The sequence below is a fragment of the Esox lucius genome, chromosome 16 (genome assembly GCF_011004845.1).
Source record: "Esox lucius isolate fEsoLuc1 chromosome 16, fEsoLuc1.pri, whole genome shotgun sequence".
NCBI lineage: Eukaryota > Metazoa > Chordata > Actinopteri > Esociformes > Esocidae > Esox > Esox lucius.
The window spans coordinates 32,272,101-32,293,872 of NC_047584.1; the positions used below are offsets into that span (position 1 = coordinate 32,272,101).

Below are 21,772 nucleotides of genomic sequence, written 5' to 3' on the forward strand. Positions count from 1 at the left end.
CAATGTCTCTGGCTGATTTGGTGGAGACTTAAAGTCTTAGAAATTGGTGTGTGACTCTTTCCAGAATGATGGGTGTCAACATTCATTTTCTGAGGTCCTCTGAATTTTTTTGATTGGGTCATGAGGTTCCTATAGAACCTGTGTGCAGAAAACATTGATGTAAGGGCCAAAGTTGATCAATTGTCCCAAAGGCCTAAATCTCAAACTGCATGGCTCTTCGGGCTTTGTAAAGTTAACTGTAAGTCGCCCTGCATCTGAGTGTCTTAAAGGCTAAACGCTCAATGTATTTGAACAATTTGTGATAGTGTTTTTGATCCAAGTCTGGTGGAAGGGTGTTACATTCCACAAAGTTCCCCCGCAGTTAATGAAGCTGATAGCGTTGTGGGAAATTGATGGTGTTTTGTGGGTTTTTGGAAAGCTTTCCGCCAAGGACAGTGAAGCTACAGCTTTAAGATCGCTTCTGGAATGCTTTAGGGTGGAATGGGCTCTGCTTGCACCTGTTCTGCCTGGCAACACACCAGAGCTGTCAGATGAGCACCTGAATGCCAGACTGTTTTTATCCTGATATCTAATCTTGAAGACCGACTCAAAGACTTTCCCATCGTATGGTTGCCTCATGCTTTCTTTGACGTTGTGGGGGGGGTGAAACTCTGCCTCTAATCTCGTGTTGTCCACTCCAGGGAACTATGCAAATTATGATCAGGTTCCCTTCGCTTCTCTTTCTGGTGTAAATCCTGTGCATTATAAGTGATCCCATGTGATCCCCTGGCTTTCGTCAGCACGAGTTACATCCAGCTGTTGGATAAAGGTGACTGGGCCAAACCATTAATGGTTACAATTAATCTAATAGCTTTTGTGTATTTTGCCCTTGAGTAAGGCTCTTAAGCCCAATTGCTTCTGTAGGAGAATGCTAATGCAGTGGATCTCAAACCTCTCTTGGGGACCTCCAGCTATTCCATATATTAGCTATTTCAGATCTAGCACCCCATCATCCACTTGTCAAGTAATTATCAAGCCCTTGCTTGATTCAGGTGACAAGGTTCAGGGCTGCAACAGAATTGTGAGATATCTTGGGGTCCTCAGCGGAGGACGCCGGTGCTAAAGTACTTGAATGTAAAGTAATGCATGCACCCTGGATAAACAATTCAACAGCTTTGGGAGTAGAACACAGGGGTTCCCCAGTAGAACACCAGTGTTCTTTAAGAACCGCTTCAAAAGCAATGTACAGTGGTGTTCTGTCTGTTCATAGTAACATAATAACACCACTTAACACCAAGAACTGTTTAAACCAGAATATGAACCCTGACCATGTTGCTTTTGGGATGGCCATAGCTGGACCTTATCAGTCAGTATCCCAATTCCCATGAATCACTGAGTGGGGTTAAGAAGAATGCCCTACATGAAATTCCTATGAAAGAAGTCTGAATTATTAGTGGCAAGGCTGAAGATGAGAAGTACTCATTTTGCTCAAGATTGTATTTGGGAGAACTAGGGTGCCAGAACTAGGATGCCAGCCTAAATGTGGCAATCTCCGTGCTGTCATGCCAACTGTTGGTAACGTGTGTTTGGCTTGACAATGACACCAATGAGGTTGTCATGAGCAAAAACTGTTCTTGGTCCAGGCTAAAATGCAGGCTTATGCTTTCACCACAGATCTGTAGCCCAACATCCATCAGCTCTAGTGAGATGTTTGATCTCCAGGCGAACTGTGTGAGCAGATACTATAAACATCGAAAGGAAGACAGCATTGACACGATCGGCCCAGCAGGGCCAGTAATGTCATGAAATTCTCAGTACTAACAGGGCATTAAGAGAGATTCAGTTCCACTGCACTAGACCCTATGGCTTCTATTTATAGCTGGATGTGTCCAGTAAATTCAGGGCTAAAACACCAATTGCGTTTGACTTTGTGGCTTTCAAATGTCCCAACCATTCAGACCCTCCAATCCCTGCAAGTAGCACTGTTGTGGCTCAAAGGAAAGGATTTCATTTTGAGGGGTGACAGAGTGGACTAGTTGTCAAGAGCGACAGCGTTGTGCATGTAGACGGAATGTGGCTGGTTCTAATCCTCCAACCGACATGGTGAAAACCCCTGTTGTTTGTCCCTGTGCAAGACCGTTGTAAATGTGCCCAGGTCATTGCTGTAAATAATATGGTGTTCTTGGAATGCTTGCCTAGGAAAATAAGGGCAATTAAATATATACAGTCAAAAGTTTGGACACACCCATTCACTTGAACTGTTATATTGTATGAACATATTTTTTTTTTTTAAGTGAACAGCAGCTGGCTTCGTGAGAAATAACACAGGAAGTGCAATCAAAAAAAGGAAGTTTGAATAAGGATGCATGCACGAGGATGTTATTGTAAACCTATCATGTTGATGCTTGAATCCTGCAGAAGTGTATACCGTGCGTGTTTGTTGCGCGGATCGTCGTTATGGATTTAGTTACATCCGTTTGCGTGTGGCTAGCGGTAGTGGCGCTACGGACATGTAACAGTCTAATCATACGTAGCCTTTCGCAGGAAACGTGCTCTCAAAGTGTCACTGAGACACAGTTGTGCGAAACACAACTGTTGGCTGACTGCAGGCTTGCTATACACAGGTCCATCTACATGGAAATACGCCAATATACTTTTACTTTTTTCTATAAGCAAACTATGTAGCCTACCAAAATTATAACGAGCACCTTTTTGACTTTAAAATCACCCAATATAAAAGTATTATCCCCCTAAAAATATGCAATCCGTCATCTTTCTTCAGCCAGATCAGCCGAGGTGTGCGAGGGTGTAGAGTGATTTAATTGGAGGCACTGAAGGTTCTATTTTTATTCAGACATTTTCTGGAAATAATTTTCCATTCAAAAGGGCGGTAATGTTGATACTTGCACTGAGCAACTCCATATTTGTGCGAGTAACAAAAACTAGCACAGGAGCGTTAGGTCCCGGAGTGACAGGGGAGAACCAGTCGTTAACGTCATTTGAGCTCCGGCACAGATGCATTAATTAAGATGATGCCCTGGCTGAGAGAAGCGGAGCACGCCGTTTGAAGTAGGCTATATAAACTAATCCAACTAGCTTATATGTATTGGCTTGGTTAATTATTAAATGTACCACTTGAAATATTACATGACGATTGTTGCATTTAGTTTTGGCAAACTAGCTGATGTTTTGAGTTGCCACTTTGTGACACTGTAAATTGTGAACCCTAATACTTCAATTTGAAGTATTTTTTTGTGGTTAGGCTCACCATCCAATGAAGACTTGAAATCCTGCCAAAGTCAATGCATTCTACCAGTCTTTTGATGTGAATGAAGATAAGACCATTGCCTGAATTTACCTGAAGTTGTATGTATAGCGGCTTTGAAAATTATTCAGAGCCTTTCACATTCTCCACATTTTGTTGTGTAAGAGACTTAATTTATAATTGATAAAAAAATACTATCAATCTACCTCACAACAATCAATAGCCACACATCACAGGTCCGCCACCATACTTCACCGTGGGGATTAGGATATGTTCTGCATCACTATTGCTTTTTTTTAAAACATAAAACCCACCTCTGTTGTTTGTCACCAAAAAGCTATATTTTAATCTCAATCACCCCACAGAACCTGGTTCTGATCAAAGTCCCAATGCCATTAGAAGCTCTGGCCGCTTACGTTTGTGGTGTGGTGACCGCAAAGGATTTTTTTCTGGCAACCCTTTCAAATAACTTGTAGGCATAGATGTGGTGTCTAATTGTAGTTTTGGAGACTTTGTGACCTCAGCACGTAACCAACTCCAGCAATTCTCCAGCTGTGATCCTTGGAGATTCTTTTTGCCACTAGAAACATCCTTCCCATTGTGTGGAGGTAAAATACACATACATCCTCTTCCAGGACGGTTCTTCACAGCGCCAGTTGTTCGACATTTCTTCATTATTGCGCTAATAGTGGATATGGCATTTTTGGGTGTGTGCCTATCTTTTTATAGCCATTGCCTGAACTGTGAAGGTCAACCTTTTGTCTCAGTTCATTTGAATGTTCTTTGGCCTTTCCCTTTTGTTGGATTACTGAGGGTGTTTAACTTGTCTGTCTAACTTGTCGGTCATATTTATACCCCAGTGAAATAGGATATCATGGAGTCACTTCAACTTCCCAAAGAGTGAAATATTAATGAAAATATACTTGAATTAACTTTGGTAAAATTGTCTGTGGATGACTATAATTGTGGCACATGTTTTTGAATAAAATAATGATATCTTGATTTTGTTTCTACAAAGAATTCTCTCAAATATATTTTGAGTACGAGATCAAACTGATAAGCAGCAATTACATTTTTTTTTCTCAGAGTTTGTTTGTATTTATGTAAGGTGCAAATTGTTTGAGTGATTTGTAAGTCTTTGTCTCATAACTACTACTACGTAGTAATGCGTTAGTTGACTTGGGTAACACAAGACTATTCCACAAAGGATAAATCTGTCCTAACTTTCTAGCAACTACAAAAAGAAGTGAGTGTCAAGAAGTGGCTGTTGTCAACATGTCTACTAATATAGCCAAGCGTTTCTAGGAAATAAAGCATTGTTATTTTTTGAATGCGCCTTGAAAGATGTGTAGTCCCAAACCTTGTCCTTATTTGGGTCATGGCTGCATTCCAAATCGCATCCTGCTACCTACATTGCGCCCTAATTAACTTTCTGGGCTCTGGTCGAAAGTAGTGCGCAACTAAGGAATTGGGTGCCATTTGAGACATGCCCCAAATCAAACCCACAGGCTTGTGACTGGCTCGGAGTGAACCAAGTACATCACACAGGGGCCGCTGTGTCTCTTCTCCCCACTCCGATGCAAGGAGAAAACGGAGAGAGTGCAGCTTGCTTGCAGCTCCCCCCCCCCCCCCATCGGTTTAACTCAGTGAATCGTGCCATGTAACCTCCTTGCTGACATTGGCCTTTTCGTTTGGGCCGTGCTGGAAAAATAATCTGTTTGATCCTATTTTCAGATGCGGGCATTTCCTTTCGCAGGACTCCCCGCTCCGGGAGGACCGGGTATTTTAGTTGGGTTTTGTGTAATGGCCACATCAAGCGCGTCACTAGCATGGAAAAGCCATCTACACTCCCGTCCCTTTGACTGCTCTCCCAGCGATAAACATCCACAACGCGTGGCACCAGTGCCCCGAAGCCCTGGGACCGAGCCCTGGACAACCTTTTCCAATAAGGCTGTTTGGTTTTCAGGAAACCAGGTTCCAGAACCTTTCTGATTAAAGAAGGTGATTGGCTTCTGCCTCTGACCATGTGACCAGAAAGGGGGGTGATCTCATGTTGTCACAGTGATTATATTACTCATACTTCCACTGCCCAGAGACATTCATCTGGTGCACTCCACTAAACTCATTACCTATGTGATGACCTCACTGAGGTGATTCCAAGGGTGCGCCTCTTGCACTGTCGGAAACGCATTGTGTCATCAGGTGAGGCTTGGTGTGTTGTTGTTCTTTAGTCTTTATTTATCCAGGAAGTCCTATTTAGGCCAGAAGTTATTTTAACAGGGCAGCCTGACCAAGGAGGTCAGCATCGGTGGGGCCAATGTATGTTTGATGTCATCACGCAGGCCTGAAGGTAATCTCTGAAAACCAAGTCCTCTGCATCAGGTTGGACCAGTAGGGTCTGATTGCAGTGATTGGAATTGTCGCTCTAACAAAGGTTACACAATATGTAACCGTGACATTACCAAGAGCGCCTGATTAATCTCCGTCCTAGGAGAAACCGGCAATCTAAGAGAGACTTCATGCAGAGCCAGGGCCGGCACCAATCTAATTGCTTCCTTGCGAGTTAGTCGTGACCGACCAAATGAATGAGGACCGCCTGTGGTCCGGTTGGACCACTGCTGGTCTAGTCAACGTGGCATGTGTAGGCACCTTCAGGAATCCCCCCGGTTTTAAAATGAGGTTCCCCAATTGTTCTAAATTGTGTGTGTGTGTTCATATGTATACTCACCTAAAGGATTATTAGGAACACCTGTTCAATTTCTCATTAATGCAATTATCTAATCAACCAATCACATGGCAGTTGCTTCAATGCATTTAGGGGTGTGGTCCAGGTCAAGATAATCTCCTGAACTCCAAACTGAATGTCAGAATGGGAAAGAAAGGTGAATTAAGCAATTTTGAGCGTGGCATGGTTGTTGGTGCCAGATGGGCCGGTCTGAGTATTTCACAATCTGCTCAGATACTTGGATTTTCACGCACAATCATTTCTAGGGTTTACAAAGAATGGTGTGAAAAGGGAAAAACATTCAGTATGCGGCAGTCCTGTGGGCGAAAATGCCTTGTTGATGCTAGAGGTCATAGGAGAATGGGCCGATTGATTCAAGCTGATAGAAGAGCAACTTTGACTGAAATAACCACTTGTTACAACCGAGGTATGCAGCAAAGCATTTGTGAAGCCACGACACGCACAACCTTGAGGCGGATGGGCTACAACAGCAGAAGACCCCACTGGGTACCACTCATCTCCACTACAAATAGGAAAAAGAGGCTACAATTTGCACGAGCTCACCAAAATTGGACAGTGGAAGACTGGAAGAATGTTGCCTGATCTGATGAGTCTTGATTTCTATTGAGATATTCAGATGGTAGAGTCAGAATTTGGCATAAACAGAATGAGAACATGGATCCATCATGCCTTGTTACCACTGTGCAGGCTGGTGGTGGTGGTGTAATGGTGTGGGGGATGTTTTCTTGGCACACTTTAGGCCCCTTAGTGCCAATTGGGCATTGTTTAAATGCCACAGCCTGAGCATTGATTCTGACCATGTCCATCCCTTTATGACCACCATGTACCCATCCTCTGATGGCTACTTCCAGCAGGATAATGCACCATGTCACAAAGCTCGAATCATTTCAAATTGGTTTCTTGAACATGACAGTGAGTTCACTGTACTGAAATGGCCCCCACAGTCACCAGATCTCAACCCAATAAAGCATATTTGGGATGTGGTGGAACGGGAGCTTCGTGCCCTGGATGTGCATCCCACAAATCTCCATCAACTGCAAGATGCTATCCTATCAATATGGGCCAACATTTCTAAAGAATGCTTTCAGTGCTTGCAGTTCTGAAGGCGAAAGGGGGGTCAAACACAGTATTAGTATGGTGTTCCTAATAATCCTAAAGGTGAGTTTATTTCAGTGTGTACCTAAAAATCACCCAAATCTGTGGCCAACATGTTGTATAACGTGTAATGGCTCCTTCCAGATTGTGGAGTGTCTAGTTGCGGGTGTTTTTGTCAGTTAACCTTTTAGGTTGCGCAATGCACTCCCATGACCCACTGAAATCACTGTCATCATTCATTTTTACAGCCGGGGGGGGGGGGGGGGGGGGGGGGCATTTTGGATGTGTTCAGCTTCTAAATGGGTGATGTTAGTGGGCCTAGTCTGTCTTACTACAATTTAGCAACATGGCAAATAGCCGTTCCCTGTGTATCCCTGGACCAGGTGCTTCTAGAAGGCGCCCAGTGATTTAAAGGGGCAATATGTAAAATGTGTACTGTACAACTTGCATAAAAACAAGCAAGAATGACCAGTACACATCTGGAGTTAATGTTTGAATTTAATGTTTCAAATAATATTTTTCTACAAAATGAATCACAGTGACAGACATTCCCCAATTAAAATGTCTCGCCGGGCTGTTTAACAGTTTGCATTGACTTGTAATCTCCTTATAACCACTTCTGAAACGTGCAGTACTGTCATTCCCACCCTGAACCACTCTGGACTTGCTAGTACTGCACTGGTCTCGTTCGGTAAGGCAAGGCGAGGAGACGTGTCGTGTTAATGTTTAGAGGCAGGATTCTACACAGTGCCCCTTTAAATGAAAGGCTTGGTGAAGCTGTTGATGACTTGAGTCAAGTTTGTCAGAATACGGACAAAGACAACTCTGTTCACCTCTGGACTGCGTAACACTCGCCCAGCCTAATGTATGTAGTATTTTGCCGCTTTAGCTGCTGGGCAGATCGTTGCGCTAGTGAACGATTGGCTATTGGATTGAATTCCGAAGCGGAAAGAGGTGACGAAGTGAAAACTTACAAAAATGCTTCTGCCCTTGAGCAAAGCTGTTTACCCAGAATTGACATAAAATCTCACTAAAAGAAATGGTCTCATCCATGACTGGGTGCCTTAGGAAGTGGATCTTCAAAAAACACATTTTCAATTCACACACATTAGAGGACAAATAGAAGCGGCCACGCTATTTATTTATGACCCTAGAATATAACTTGCCTCAGGGTAATGACTAAACCGACATGGACCGCCAGAGAAAATCATCAGTGCCGCTCCGTCCATGCCGTGTTCACGGTCTTTCAGACTTGTCATTTCCCCATCTTCTTTCCTTCTGCTCTGTCGCCTTGTTGGAGGGGAACTCATGTTTCACAACAAGCGACCCCAGCTAGCTCGCCGTATCCTCGGAGCTGTTGAACATTGCCAGGCCACTCTTGGTTGCGGCCCGCCCAGGCTAAATTTATTAAGTAGCAGCTGGTGGTGCTATATTTAGAGTGCAGGTGGCGGCAAGAGCCCTGACTACTCACTGGCAAGCAAAGAGGCTCTTGAGTGTGGATTCACAACAATGCTTGTGAATCAACAATGCCCCCCCCCTGTCGTTTTTAAGTGCAGATTTTCAGGTTTTTTATTCTTCATTAGACAGGACGAGTTTTTGCTGAATGAGAATTAGGTGGGATTCGAACCCGCCCTATGGCAGTACATGTGCACTGGAGGCAGTGGGTTAGACAGCCGGACCGCGCTAGCCCTACCCACGAGCTGGACTGTAGAAAACCAGACCAGAGGTGCGTGTTGAGGCGTAATGCTACATTAACCAAGGGGGGAAGCCCTTGTTGCGGTGTTAGTGAACCAGGAATCTGTTTCAGCCTGCTCCACATTGCCAGTAGTAACACCAGAGAGATGTTTGTAATTGACCTCTTAAAGTAGTGTGTCCCCCAAGTCGTTCTCAATTAGACCGTAGGGGTACATATCGCTACTCTCCCTGAAAAGGAAATGCCAGGACAGATATTCAATATAACCTATGTTGATCGCGTCCCTCTTGGTAGCTTCGCTTGTGAATTTTATTCAAGTCACGTGTGGAGTCGCACGTTGTTACGTGAGCGTTTCCGCTGCTAGCATTTCTTGGTAGAATACCCCATAGTGAAGTTGTTGCCTCTGCGGGCATAATGACTATATTGACTATATCGTGTCCTAAGCAGCGGTGTGCGTTTATGGCCGGTAGGAACGACGTGTGTATAAGTGCCGCATTATGGATTAGCCCGTGCCTTATACCTGGACCATAATCGCAAAGACGTACTATTATCACTTTGTTCACGTTGACATTTCTGCGTGAAAGAAACTCACGCACAGCTCACGTGATTTCTGCAAGCAAAGATGAGTGGAGAGAAGAAGAGGACTGCCTTCTGTTCACTAATGACACGACCAACCCCCACTTAGAAAAAAAGGGGGCTTTCCGTACCATTTTGACGTAGTTTTGATTCAGATAGTCGGAACGCTATCTTAAAACCACTATCTGCAAATGAGGAGTGACAGTTGTGATAACACCAGCATCTGTCACCTCAAGACAAAATGTTATAGAATGCATTCAGGCGCTGTATTCTAGAATCCCTGAGTAAGCGATCTCATTGGTGCAACCCTCCCCCATAGACAGTAAGGTTCTACACAATCCTTGCCTTGGGCATTCTGCTTCTCTGAGACCAAGTAGTAGGTGCTTCCCACGTGCTTTTTGTTTGTTTTTGCAAACTTCAGCTGGGCTTGGATGTTTTTCTTTGTAAGAAAAGGCTTCTGTCTTGCCCCCTACCCCATAGCCCATTCATATGAAGAATATGGGAGATTGTTGTCACATGTAGCACACAGCCAGTACTTGCCAAACATTCCTGCAGTTCATTTAATGTTGCTGTAGGCTGTAGTGTCTGGTCCCAAACAACATTATATATATATCATAATTTGAATTTATTTTTCCCACAATTGCAAGTGTGGTTCCGGCAGGACCACAGTATGTCAACTGTTTTGGCGAAGTTGACCGTACTGAAAGACCAATAACGTTGGGCAGGCGTTTGGAATGCATCAATATGCAGTGTGCCACTCTGTGTTTTTAGCATTGTTCCAAACAGGGTCGCTGCATCCAGTGACCCCCTAGTCATCCAGTGACCCCCTAGTCATCCAGTGACCCCCTAGTCATCCATGTGATCGCCCAGCCACACAATCATCCAGTTCACATCATCAGGGGAAACCCCAAGCCTTCTAGACACTTCGCGGAAGGGCAATGGGGCCTCTGTACTGGCAGCTTGGCAACCGCATTAACCTATTTTCCTCTGGTTAAGTCTGTGACTCAGGGGTAGCTTTGCATCGCTCTCTGGGTGTTGGGAAAATCAGGCAGGTTCTGCCGTTTATGAATGTGCTTCCTACCTGTCTGACTAGACCTTCTCATCACTGATCCTACCTGTCTGACCGGGCCTTCTCATCACTGATCCTACCTGTCTGACCGAGCCTTCTCATCACTGATCCTACCTGTCTGACCGGGCCTTCTCATCACTGATCCTACCTGTCTGACCGGGCCTTCTCATCACTGATCCTACCTGTCTGACTAGACCTTCTCATCACTGATCCTACCTGTCTGACCGGGCCTTCTCATCACTGATCCTACCTGTCTGACTGGACCTTCTCATCACTGATCCTACCTGTCTGACCGGGCCTTCTCATCACTGATCCTACCTGTCTGACTAGACCTTCTCATCACTGATCCTACCTGTCTGACCGGGCCTTCTCATCACTGATCCTACCTGTCTGACCGGACCTTCTCATCACTGATCCTACCTGTCTGACCGGGCCTTCTCATCACTGATCCTACCTGTCTGACCGGACCTTCTCATCACTGATCCTACCTGTCTGACCGGGCCTTCTCATCACTGATCCTACCTGTCTGACCGGGCCTTCTCATCACTGATCCTACCTGTCTGACCGGGCCTTCTCATCACTGATCCTACCTGTCTGACCGGGCCTTCTCATCACTGATCCTACCTGTCTGACCGGGCCTTCTCATCACTGATCCTACCTGTCTGACCGGGCCTTCTCATCACTGATCCTACCTGTCTGACCGGGCCTTCTCATCACTGATCCTACCTGTCTGACCGGGCCTTCTCATCACTGATCCTACCTGTCTGACCGGGCCTTCTCATCACTGATCCTACCTGTCTGACTGGACCTTCTCATCACTGATCCTACCTGTCTGACTGGACCTTCTCATCACTGATCCTACCTGTCTGACCGGGCCTTCTCATCACTGATCCTACCTGTCTGACCGGACCTTCTCATCACTGATCCTACCTGTCTGACCGGACCTTCTCATCACTGATCCTACCTGTCTGACCGGACCTTCTCATCACTGATCCTACCTGTCTGACTAGACCTTCTCATCACTGATCCTACCTGTCTGACCGGACCTTCTCATCACTGATCCTACCTGTCTGACCGGGCCTTCTCATCACTGATCCTACCTGTCTGACTAGACCTTCTCATCACTGATCCTACCTGTCTGACCGGACCTTCTCATCACTGATCCTACCTGTCTGACCGGACCTTCTCATCACTGATCCTACCTGTCTGACCGGACCTTCTCATCACTGATCCTACCTGTCTGACTAGACCTTCTCATCACTGATCCTACCTGTCTGACCGGACCTTCTCATCACTGATCCTACCTGTCTGACCGGGCCTTCTCATCACTGATCCTACCTGTCTGACTGGGCCTTCTCATCACTGATCCTACCTGTCTGACTGGACCTTCTCATCACTGGGCCTACAACATCTTCTCCTGACGTTCGCTGCCCTGAAAGGCTGAGTTCCTTTTTACGATGCCTTGTGTGAGCTCCAGTAACGAGACCCTGACAATGTTAAGCCCTGGACTGACTAATCCTAATTGATTCCTACTCGGCCTGTTTTGTTGACAGTCTGTAAAATACCTAGTAAGCTTGAACCGGAGTACGACCCGTTTTGAAGTGTTACAAGCCTTCATATTCCAAATGTATAAAACCCACCGACAACAAACAGACGAAGCAATTCGCCACCACTTCACCCAGAGCCTCTGTATCCTGTCACTTGGGCATTGTGTAAAGGGATTAAACTGGGGTACAGGTGATAAGCGGCTGCCATTATGTAGAGTGGTGAGATAAGTGAGGCTACTAGGACTAGCGGCTGCGTTGTCTGCCTCGCGTTCCCGTGTCTGTAGGACGCTCGCTGATGGCTTGCTGGTTTTAATTAATGCACTACCTCGTCGTTTTTCCCGAAACCTCTCGGTGCTATTTCGGTCGTCCGCTACGCGAGAATACTCTGGAAGTCCTAGCTGTTGTGATGATAATAATATGGTAGATATAATGACTGGCCCTCTCTCTGGCAAGCCTCAGGCTTGTTGTTTGTGTGTGATGCAAATGACACCCTCTTCCCTGCATTGCAGTGAACTAGTTACTACCTAGAGACATTCCCTTTGGGACCCTGGAGATTCTTGCCTTCTGGTTGGGGTCCTCTGCTGTCAAGGTACCAGAGTCCCCCTCAAACACACAACATGATGTTCTCATGTTGAGTCACCTTGAGACATTGTGGTGGAGCGGTTCCGGCCTCTTAGACCAAAGGCCCCACAAATACATGCCCTACTCAATTGAGTCCTATACAGGTCCATGACAAAATAAAGACTGTGAGCCTATTATAATAAAAACATCATAATAACAAATATTCGCCTTGTTAGATCAGAGTTTTTGAGTGTGTGCCAATGACAGCTAGTGCTCCAGCTAGTGCTAGTGTTTTTGCCTGTGGGGGAGGGGCCATGGCCTTCGTGGTCCTCTTGCATTCCCAGTGACCTCTTCACCTCATCTTTTACACCATAGCATTGGTGAATACTTCTTTCTGATTGGCTTGAAGAACATTCTAGAGCACGCATTGTCTGGGAAATTCCTGGGTCCTCTCTGTACACACTTCTTGTGCTTCTTAGGTGCCGATAGGATTTTTATTCCAATTCTCACGATGTTGCCAATTCTTTGTGTTGTGATTGGATAATGTAACTCAGTGTGCATAACATTGTTTACCACAGGTCACATTCAAACATGAGAATGGACGTTTAAGTGCTGAAAACCAGTTGGTTCCCTGTTTGAAATGACGTAAAACACGTTTTGGGGGTGAAACATTTGAGTTTTGGTTTGAAAAACGAGCACAGGGATAATAATATTCTGACATTGCAAAAGCAGAATCGAGTGTGTAACTACTGATATTTTCAGCCATTCCAGCTGTACCTGTGTCTGGGCGTCAGCACGATTTGGCCAAAGTAACACTGAGTTCTGAGCATTTTCACTGAACCTGACCGTGCCGCCACGGAGACCATGAGTAAGGCACTCTAACCTGCTACAAGGTCGGCGATGACCCTGTACGTCTCCCAGCCTGGTCTTTGTTTGTCCGGGCACAGGGCCGGGAACAGGGACAACAGGGGCATGTTTCCACTATACACATCCACACCCTCTAAAGCATGTTTCCATTTTCAGACGAATTTCATGTGTCCAGTGTTCTCACAAACCAGTGTGTTGCGTGGGCGGAAGCTAACGAGGCTGCCACAGTTGGAAAACCTCTCTGACTTCCTCAGATCATCCATCTTCGTGGGTGTTATGGGTGAAGTATGCAAAGGTAATACATACAGTACCGTCAATTTACCTTGTTTTTTTAATCTATTTTCTGAAGTGATTGTGGGACTGGACGGGGGTAAATGGTGGGTTTTGCCAATGCCATTCTTGTTTAAAGAATTCACCCTGATTGGCCCCGAAGTACAACCTGTTGGTCAGAAAATCTCATTTGGCTGTATCATCTGTGGGGTGGAATAAAATACCTGATGGAATAAAATGTGTTCAACATTTTGTCACATTAACCAGCAAGTGCTTACATAAATTGGTTGGTTTTATATTACATCTATTGATATGCTTTTACATTTCAGGTTAGTTCTTACCGTGTCTGGTGTTACCACAGTAGGCCAAGGGGACTTCAACATTCATCAGAAAAGTAAAGACCATCTCACCCCCTCACAGATATATTTAGTCATCTATATGAAATCGACAGTTTTCAAAGAATGTTCAATAAGTTTAATTGTATCTATTTTTTAAAGTCTTTCCAAAGTTAACACAAATTACAGTCAGACTGGACGAGCCGTTTATGGTGAATACAGTTTGAGCACTGTGTTGAAATGACAGTACTGTCAATGAGATGGCCTGTCAATAACAGTGTTGCTTCATTACTATTAATGGGCATCTGACTCACGCTGTTTACAAACCGGTCAGGTCTGTCGTCGCCCGCAGCAGTGTCTGGTCCCAAATCCCATCCTGTTCCCTGTGAAGGGCACTAGTTTTAACCAGGCCCTGACTGGAATTTGCTCCAGAGTAGCACACTATGTAGGGAATAGCAGGGGGGGGGGGGGGGGGTCCATTTGTGACTTCAACCACGGTTAAGGCTCTTATAGGAATGGCTGACCTGTGGGCCGCATTAGTCCTTAACCAGAGCATGGGCAGCTACAACAGACACAAATAGCCTGTGAAGCCCCTTTTGTTCAGGCACCAGAGTTGGCTGCCAGCGATCTGCACTCCTGAGTTGACAGGGACCTGAATAGAGGTGTCCCGTGACGAGGAGGGGTCCTGAGCACCTCCAGCAAAGGACGAGGGGAGAGGGTTAGAATGTGCCCTTAACCAAGGTTGTTTCTCTCGGTCCAAGTTGTGACTTTTTTCCCCCCTTCTTTTTTTTTTTTTATACATGAAGGGAAAGTTGTTAAGGTTTATGTGGGTCTTTATAGATACAGGCTTCAGATTGTATTCCAGGGTTTATCTTGTTTGTAGAGTTCTGAGAAGGAATCTCATTAGGTTACATGCTAATGAATAGATTACGTTGAATGTGCCTCAGAACCTTATCATTTTATTAATCTCTATCTAATCGGTTTAATTTATTCCTCCAAGAATTGCGTCTATTTTCAGGCGTGTGAACACCGCGGCTCTCATGCTCTGACCTGACAAGGACCACGACAGGCTTCTTCTGTTCTGGTTCCTTGTTTATGAGTAGCTGGTGAACCACAAAAGTACAACAATGTCTAGCATGCAAACGCCGTTTCATAACCGCCGCCCGTCGTGTGTTATGTCACACCACTGTTGTCTGGTACTCTCATTAGAGGAGCCGATGCGTGATTTAAGTGGCGCTACAAATTAATCAGGCCTCCCTGCCCTGCCCTGTGCTGGTACAAGCTCACAGTGTTACCTGCGAGGCTATTTTGACGTTCTATTTTAGCTGTTGGGTGGGACTGTGGAGGGGAGGGGGGGGCTGAGTACTGAGGCATGGGGGGGGGGCAGGGCGAGGGCCGGGGGGATAACTTTCTGCGGCTCCTAAGAGCATTAAGTGTGCTTTTGCTTGTGACACGAACAGTCGATTTGCTGTCAGTGTCAGATGGCAAGCCGGGGCAGCCTGAACTGGCTCAGAGCAGAGACTGCTATTTGTGTCAGAGATAGCGGACGGTTACGAGTCGCTCTCCCAAACCGAGCCCCAGGCTTAATCCTGACAGGAACACTACTAAACATAAAGGTGAGTGTGTGAGAGAGAGAGAGAGTGAGAGGAAAAGACAGAAGGAGTGAGAGAGAGTGAGAGAGAGGGAGACTGTAGGGGAGGGATCTGAAGAGAAGAGGCGTAGTAAAGATTGATTTGCCTAGATTACTGTAAGCTTTCTCACAGCTCTGAAGAGTATTGCTGGACATTCAGCGTGTGAAGGGAGTGAACCCCAGACGTGCCTAGCAACTGGAAATCCATCAACAGGTTGGACAGATTCCATGGATCAGATGGGTTCTTCTGTGGTGTTTGATCAACCGGCTGGTGGTGACTGAGAGGAACTGAATGCTTTTTAGGCTTTGAGGAAGGAATCTGAAGACCACTTGTAGCACTTATCACGTTTCAGAAATCTTTCTTTTCCAAGAGGTTGGCTCAGGTGAGCAGTACAGTCGATTTCACTACTTTTACATTCATTCTCTGTTTATCTCAACAGCTGAGGCAAGATATTTTCGTATGATCAGTGTGAGACGATGGGTCAAATTACAAGCCTCCGTTGATTATTTTGAATGGCTGTCATTGTGGCTACCTTACAAGCAGTGTATTCTTTTCCACCTCATTCTAAGTCATGCAACTTAGAACCTTCTCTTGACATTTTAACAAAGGGATACAATTTAGAACCTTCTCTTGACATTTTAACAAAGGGATACAACTTAGAACCTTTTCTCAACATTTCAATAGTCATGCAACTTAGAACCTTCTCGTGATATTTTAACAAAGGGATACAACTTAGAACCTGAACCTCCATGACATTTTAACAAAGGGATGCAACATAGAAGCTTTTCAGAACATTTTAACAGACATTTAACACAACCTCCCTTAGAACCCTTTCTTAGCACTACTGGTACTAAGCCTAACTATAGCCTAACTGGTACTAAACCTAACTATAGCCTAACTGGTACTAAGCCTAACTATAGCCTAACTGGTACTGAGCGTAACTATAGCCTAACTGGTACTAAGCGTAACTATAGCCTAACTGGTACTAAGCCTAACTATAGCCTAACTGGTACTAAGCCTAACTATAGCCTAACTGGTACTAAGCCTAACTATAGCCTAACTGGTACTAAGCCTAACTATAGCCTAACTGGTACTAAGCCTAACTATAGCCTAACTGGTACTAAGCCTAACTATAGCCTAACTGGTACTAAGCCTAACTATAGCCTAACTCTACCAACCATCCAAATTCCAATCTGTTGTTTTGGACCCTCATTAGTCATTACCAAGGCAATATATCTTCAGTCTTCCTGGGGTCCAACAATAAGAAATGAAAGTACAGACAAAAAAAATATATATATATATTTTTGTATATCCGCTTGAATTCAATGAAAAGGCAAGCCTATAGACTTTTCAGACTTAATAATGAGAGTTCTTTCAAATGCCTGGCAGGTGCAACTGTTCCTTTTCCATTTGTCATGTAATCTGGAGACATCCGGGTAGCGTGGAAGGCAAGGAGCTTTGTTGTGTTTAACATATGGGACGTCAGTTTTTCAGTGTCTTTTCTGCACTTCTACAGTAGTCAGCTATACAACATCCTGTTAATCTCAAAGGGCACTTCTCTAGATTGACCTCTTTTACGAGGACCATGAAAAAAGGCATGGTGCACCATGACAGTCAAGCTACTGAAACTAGAATCTGTACATTTCCTATGAACGTGGCATAACATTTTAAGCGGCTTAATTTGTAAGTAAATTGGTGTGCGCTATAGAACCTTTTTTTTGTCACTGAGGCATATTCTCACTGCAGCCTGATACTTCCTCTTTACTATGCAGTAACCAGTGTATTACTGTAATGACTGTCTGTATGTGTTTCTAAATGTCTGGATAACTGAGTGAATACCTGAATTACTGTGTTCCTTCTGTCAGAAAGTGCACTAAACAAAGGGAACTGGACCCTTAACTGAGAGACTTGGCAGGAAGTCACGTGGACCTGGTCTTCCCAACCTCTTCCGTCTTGACCGTGAATCCCTCCAACGTTCTGCCTCTCCCGTGTCTCTGCAGCTCTGCGTTCCGGCCGGCCGGTCGTTGATGGAGTTCTTTCAGGGAAGCGGTGACTACTGCCACGCCCAACATCCCAGCGCTTGAGCCCAGGCCCCCCCAGGGGGGGAAGGATGCCCCGTCCCTCAGCCCTGCTGCCCTGCTCCATCTCCCACCGCTGAATGCCCACAGCCAGGTTGGCAGACCCGACCCTCGCTGGCTGACTTCCGCTCCCAAAGACCGACCGACGGCAGGCCTGCTAACTCACCAGATGGGGTAGCGTGAGCCTGTGGCCACGGGCAGCGTACGCTAACGCATAGCTACCTCTCCAACCACCCGCCAACGCCCCCCCCCGCCCCCAAGCCTTACTCTTTGTGTGTCTGCCAGTCCGAGGCACCCTGGGGAGGAGAGATTTGAGAGGACCTTGTTGAGTCCCCTGGAGACTTGGTGTGCCTCCGTGTCAGCCAGATCGGCAGGGTTCGTCCGTGGCCTTTGTGGGCCTCAAGACAGTGTCAAGACAGTGTGCTGTGGTTGCTGCTGGGCTCCTGGGTGTGGGTCTCCTCTGCCGGGTTGGGTGTGGGTCCCAGGGTCTCCTCTGCCGGGTTGAGTGTGGGCCCCTGGGTCTGGGTCAGCGTTGCAGCCTCTTTCCCTGAGAGTGGGCTCCTCTGCGCGGTCAGGATGAATCGGCCAGCGCCACCCGTCGAGGTCTCCTACAAGAACATGAGGTTCCTCATCACACACAACCCCACCAACGCCACCCTCAGCACTTTCATTGAGGTGAGACGGAGCGCGCACACACACACACACACACACACACACACACACTTTAACAATGTCATGCTCAACACAGCTGGTGCTATGAACTCAGACAAAATGAGGATCTTGACGGATCTCGAGTTTTCAGAATACTATTCTTTATTTTTATGTGTGCTCCTCTGAAACGTGTGTTCTTCACAGAGAAAAACAATTAGCGTTCCTACATTTCCTACTGTAATTTCATAAGGAGGAGACTCATTTCGGCAGGAAAGTCACAGGAGTCCCCTAATGAAATCAGACCTTGGGAAGCGACTAAAAGTCACCAACCAGGACATTTTGGTTGAACAAATGTCGTGGCATGGCCTCGGTTTCGGAAGAGGCATTTTGCACATCTCAAAAGTGAAAACAATGTAGACGGGCAAATGTGGAAGTCCACCTGGACCACACAGAGCAGCATGGACACCGCATCATTCATTTGCCAACCTTGACGATAATTTACACAGCGTTAGTAAGATAAATCAAGTGCATTTATCCACGTTGGACGGCGTGTGAATGAGGCCCGCCCCTCTTTCACCTCCCGGGATTCGTGCACTCCCAAACGCCCCACCCCTCCGTTCCCACCAGATGTTACCACTGGCTCCGAACGCTTTCGAGCAGTACAGGTTATTCAAAGCGTAAAAACTACCCTGCAACCCAGAGCGTTTCTTTCCCCGTGTTGTACCCCACTAACCACTGCCGGCTGTCCTACAGACCCACTACACTGTGCTGAGAGCGTTCGCCACATCAAGACACTCCCAAACTGCCAACTAAAGAGCTGCGCTAAACTGCACCCACATCTCTCCTCGTCCTTCTGCCTCAAGGCCGTGTACTGGAACTGTGAATATGTACATCTGTTAAGTAGCATGATCTGACCGCCTGTATCCCAGTGTCTATGTAGCATGATCTGACCGCCTGTATCCCAGTGTCTATGTAGCATGATCTGACCGCCTGTATCCCAGTGTCTATGTAGCATGATCTGACCGCCTGTATCCCAGTGTCTATGTAGCATGATCTGACCTCCTGTATCCCAGTGTCTATGTAGCATGATCTGACCGCCTGTATCCCAGTGTCTATGTAGCATGATCTGACTGCCTGTATCCCAGTGTCTATGTAGCATGATCTGACTGCCTGTATCCCAGTGTCTATGTAGCATGATCTGACTGCCTGTATCCCAGTGTCTATGTAGCATGATCTGACTGCCTGTATCCCAGTGTCTATGTAGCATGATCTGACTGTCTGTATCCCAGTGTCTATGTAGCATGATCTGACCGCCTGTATCCCAGTGTCTATGTAGCATGATCTGACCGCCTGTATCCCAGTGTCTCATGCGCTCACCGACCACTTATGTAAATAGAATTAGTCTATTCTGCCCCTACATGTTGTTTGGCGCCAGCGGCTGCATTACACCAGTGCTGGATATGTGTTAATGTACTTGGCGAATGAAGGCGATTCAGATGCAAATTCTAGACTGACCATGACCTGGAGCAGTAGGCATGTGAACTGAAATCTCAAAGAGCAAGCAATGAGAGTTAATGCACAGAGACTAGGAAAATCTCCCTAGTAGGGTCCAAAATTGGGGAAAGAAACCTAGAGAGGAACCAGACTCGGAGGGCTGGCCAGTCCTCTCCTGACTGTGCGTTGTTTTGCTAATTAATGTAAAAACAGGAACCATGATGACAAAAACATTTCATTTCACTAATTGAAAGGTTAGCAAATAGCATTATAGGTAGGACTTATTTCTTTAGTGCTCTTACCTTTGGAAGCGAGTTGCGAGAAGTGTGTGCTGGAGAGGCAGGGAGAATGTGTGTATCGACAAACTAAGCAAAGATGTTTTTTGTGTAACAATAGTAGGAACAGGTGTCCTGGAGGGCGGAGCTAAGCACTAGGTATTGTCCCAGTTGCCATGGTGATGTCGGCAAAACTGTTGGTCTCTGAAAATAACACTCTGAAAATTGTACCAAATTTTGTTAGTCACTTTTTCGCCCCATTCTATATTAGATGTTGAAAAAACATGTTAAAGTAATAAACCTATAATTTGTTCAGTAACAACTCTTTTCTGGCTCGCAAAACACGTGTGTCTGATGGAAATAATGCGGCTCTCCACTGAATTTTCTGTGAGATGTCACAACAGGATGAAAACAGGATGAGAACAGAATAATGAAATCCAAAAATGTTTCCAGGATCTGAAGACGTATGGTGCCACCACCGTGGTCCGTGTGTGTGAGGTCACTTACGACAAGACGCCGCTGGAGAAGGATGGCATCACAGTCCTGGTGAGTACACACACACACACAATCGTACACAGCCTCGTGACCCGAACACAGACCCATATTTCTGTTTGTCACACTGCATAAACTCTCCCACCAGGGCAATAGTCATTAGTTCAAACCGTAGCAAAACGCTCCGCAACAGAAAACCAAAACAATCGTTTCTAATTGGACATTTTAGATTAGAGAGGTTTAGTCTGTCCTGTTTTTCTAATTAGTAGCAAATGGCGACACTGGTTGTGTTCAGAAATAATAACGCAGCCTTAAGGCCTAGAAAAACATGCTTTAAAGTTTGCCTGAGGGAACATTTGCTATAATAACATTACTGTGTGTACCATAGATAACATGGCTATAATAACATGACTGTGTATAACATAGATAACATGGCTATAATAACATGACTGTGTGTACCATAGATAACATGGCTATAATAACATTACTGTGTATACCATAGATAACATGGCTATAATAACATAACTGTGTATACCATAGATAACATGGCTATAATAACATAACTGTGTGTACCATAGATAACATGGCTATAATAACATGACTGTGTGTACCATAGATAACATGGCTATAATAACATGACTGTGTGTACCATAGATAACATGGCTATAATAACATGACTGTGTGTACCATAGATAACATGGCTATAATAACATGACTGTGTATACCGTCGTTTACATGGCTATAATAACATTACTGTGTATACCGTCGTTTACATGGCTATAATAACATTACTGTGTATACCGTCGTTTACATGGCTATAATAACATTACTGTGTATACCGTCGTTTACATGGCTATAATAACATTACTGTGTGTACCATAGATAACATGGCTATAATAACATTACTGTGTATACCATAGATAACATGGCTATAATAACATTACTGTGTGTACCATAGATAACATGGCTATAATAACATTACTGTGTTTAGCTCCTACTGAACAAGACCCTGCTTTCCCTCCTTTTCTCTGGGAGGATGTCGTTCATGATCTATCCCTACATGGAGCATGTACACACGTGAAGGAAACACTAGCTCCTGCACTGACTACACACACACACACACACACACACACACACACACACACACA

General features: G+C 45.4%; 1 protein-coding gene across 11 annotated transcripts in view; it reads left to right on the forward strand.

The window, feature by feature from the left end:
* Nucleotides 1-21,772, forward strand: part of ptp4a3b (protein tyrosine phosphatase 4A3b) — a 38,331-nt gene that overhangs the window by 5,883 nt on the left and 10,676 nt on the right. For 2 of the 11 annotated variants that reach the window (XM_013137966.4, XM_013137957.4), the window contains exons 2-5: nucleotides 13,555-13,693; nucleotides 13,998-14,062; nucleotides 17,500-18,387; nucleotides 20,586-20,678. In XM_013137966.4, the coding sequence (XP_012993420.1) occupies nucleotides 18,289-18,387; nucleotides 20,586-20,678 (192 nt within the window). In that variant the 5' untranslated portion in view covers nucleotides 13,555-13,693; nucleotides 13,998-14,062; nucleotides 17,500-18,288. Of the gene's footprint in view, nucleotides 1-13,554; nucleotides 13,694-13,997; nucleotides 14,063-15,416; nucleotides 15,620-15,676; nucleotides 16,017-17,499; nucleotides 18,388-20,585; nucleotides 20,679-21,772 lie in introns of those variants that run through there. The other 9 variants (XM_013137961.4, XM_020054909.3, XM_013137962.4 and 6 more) reach the window with 9 other exon arrangements.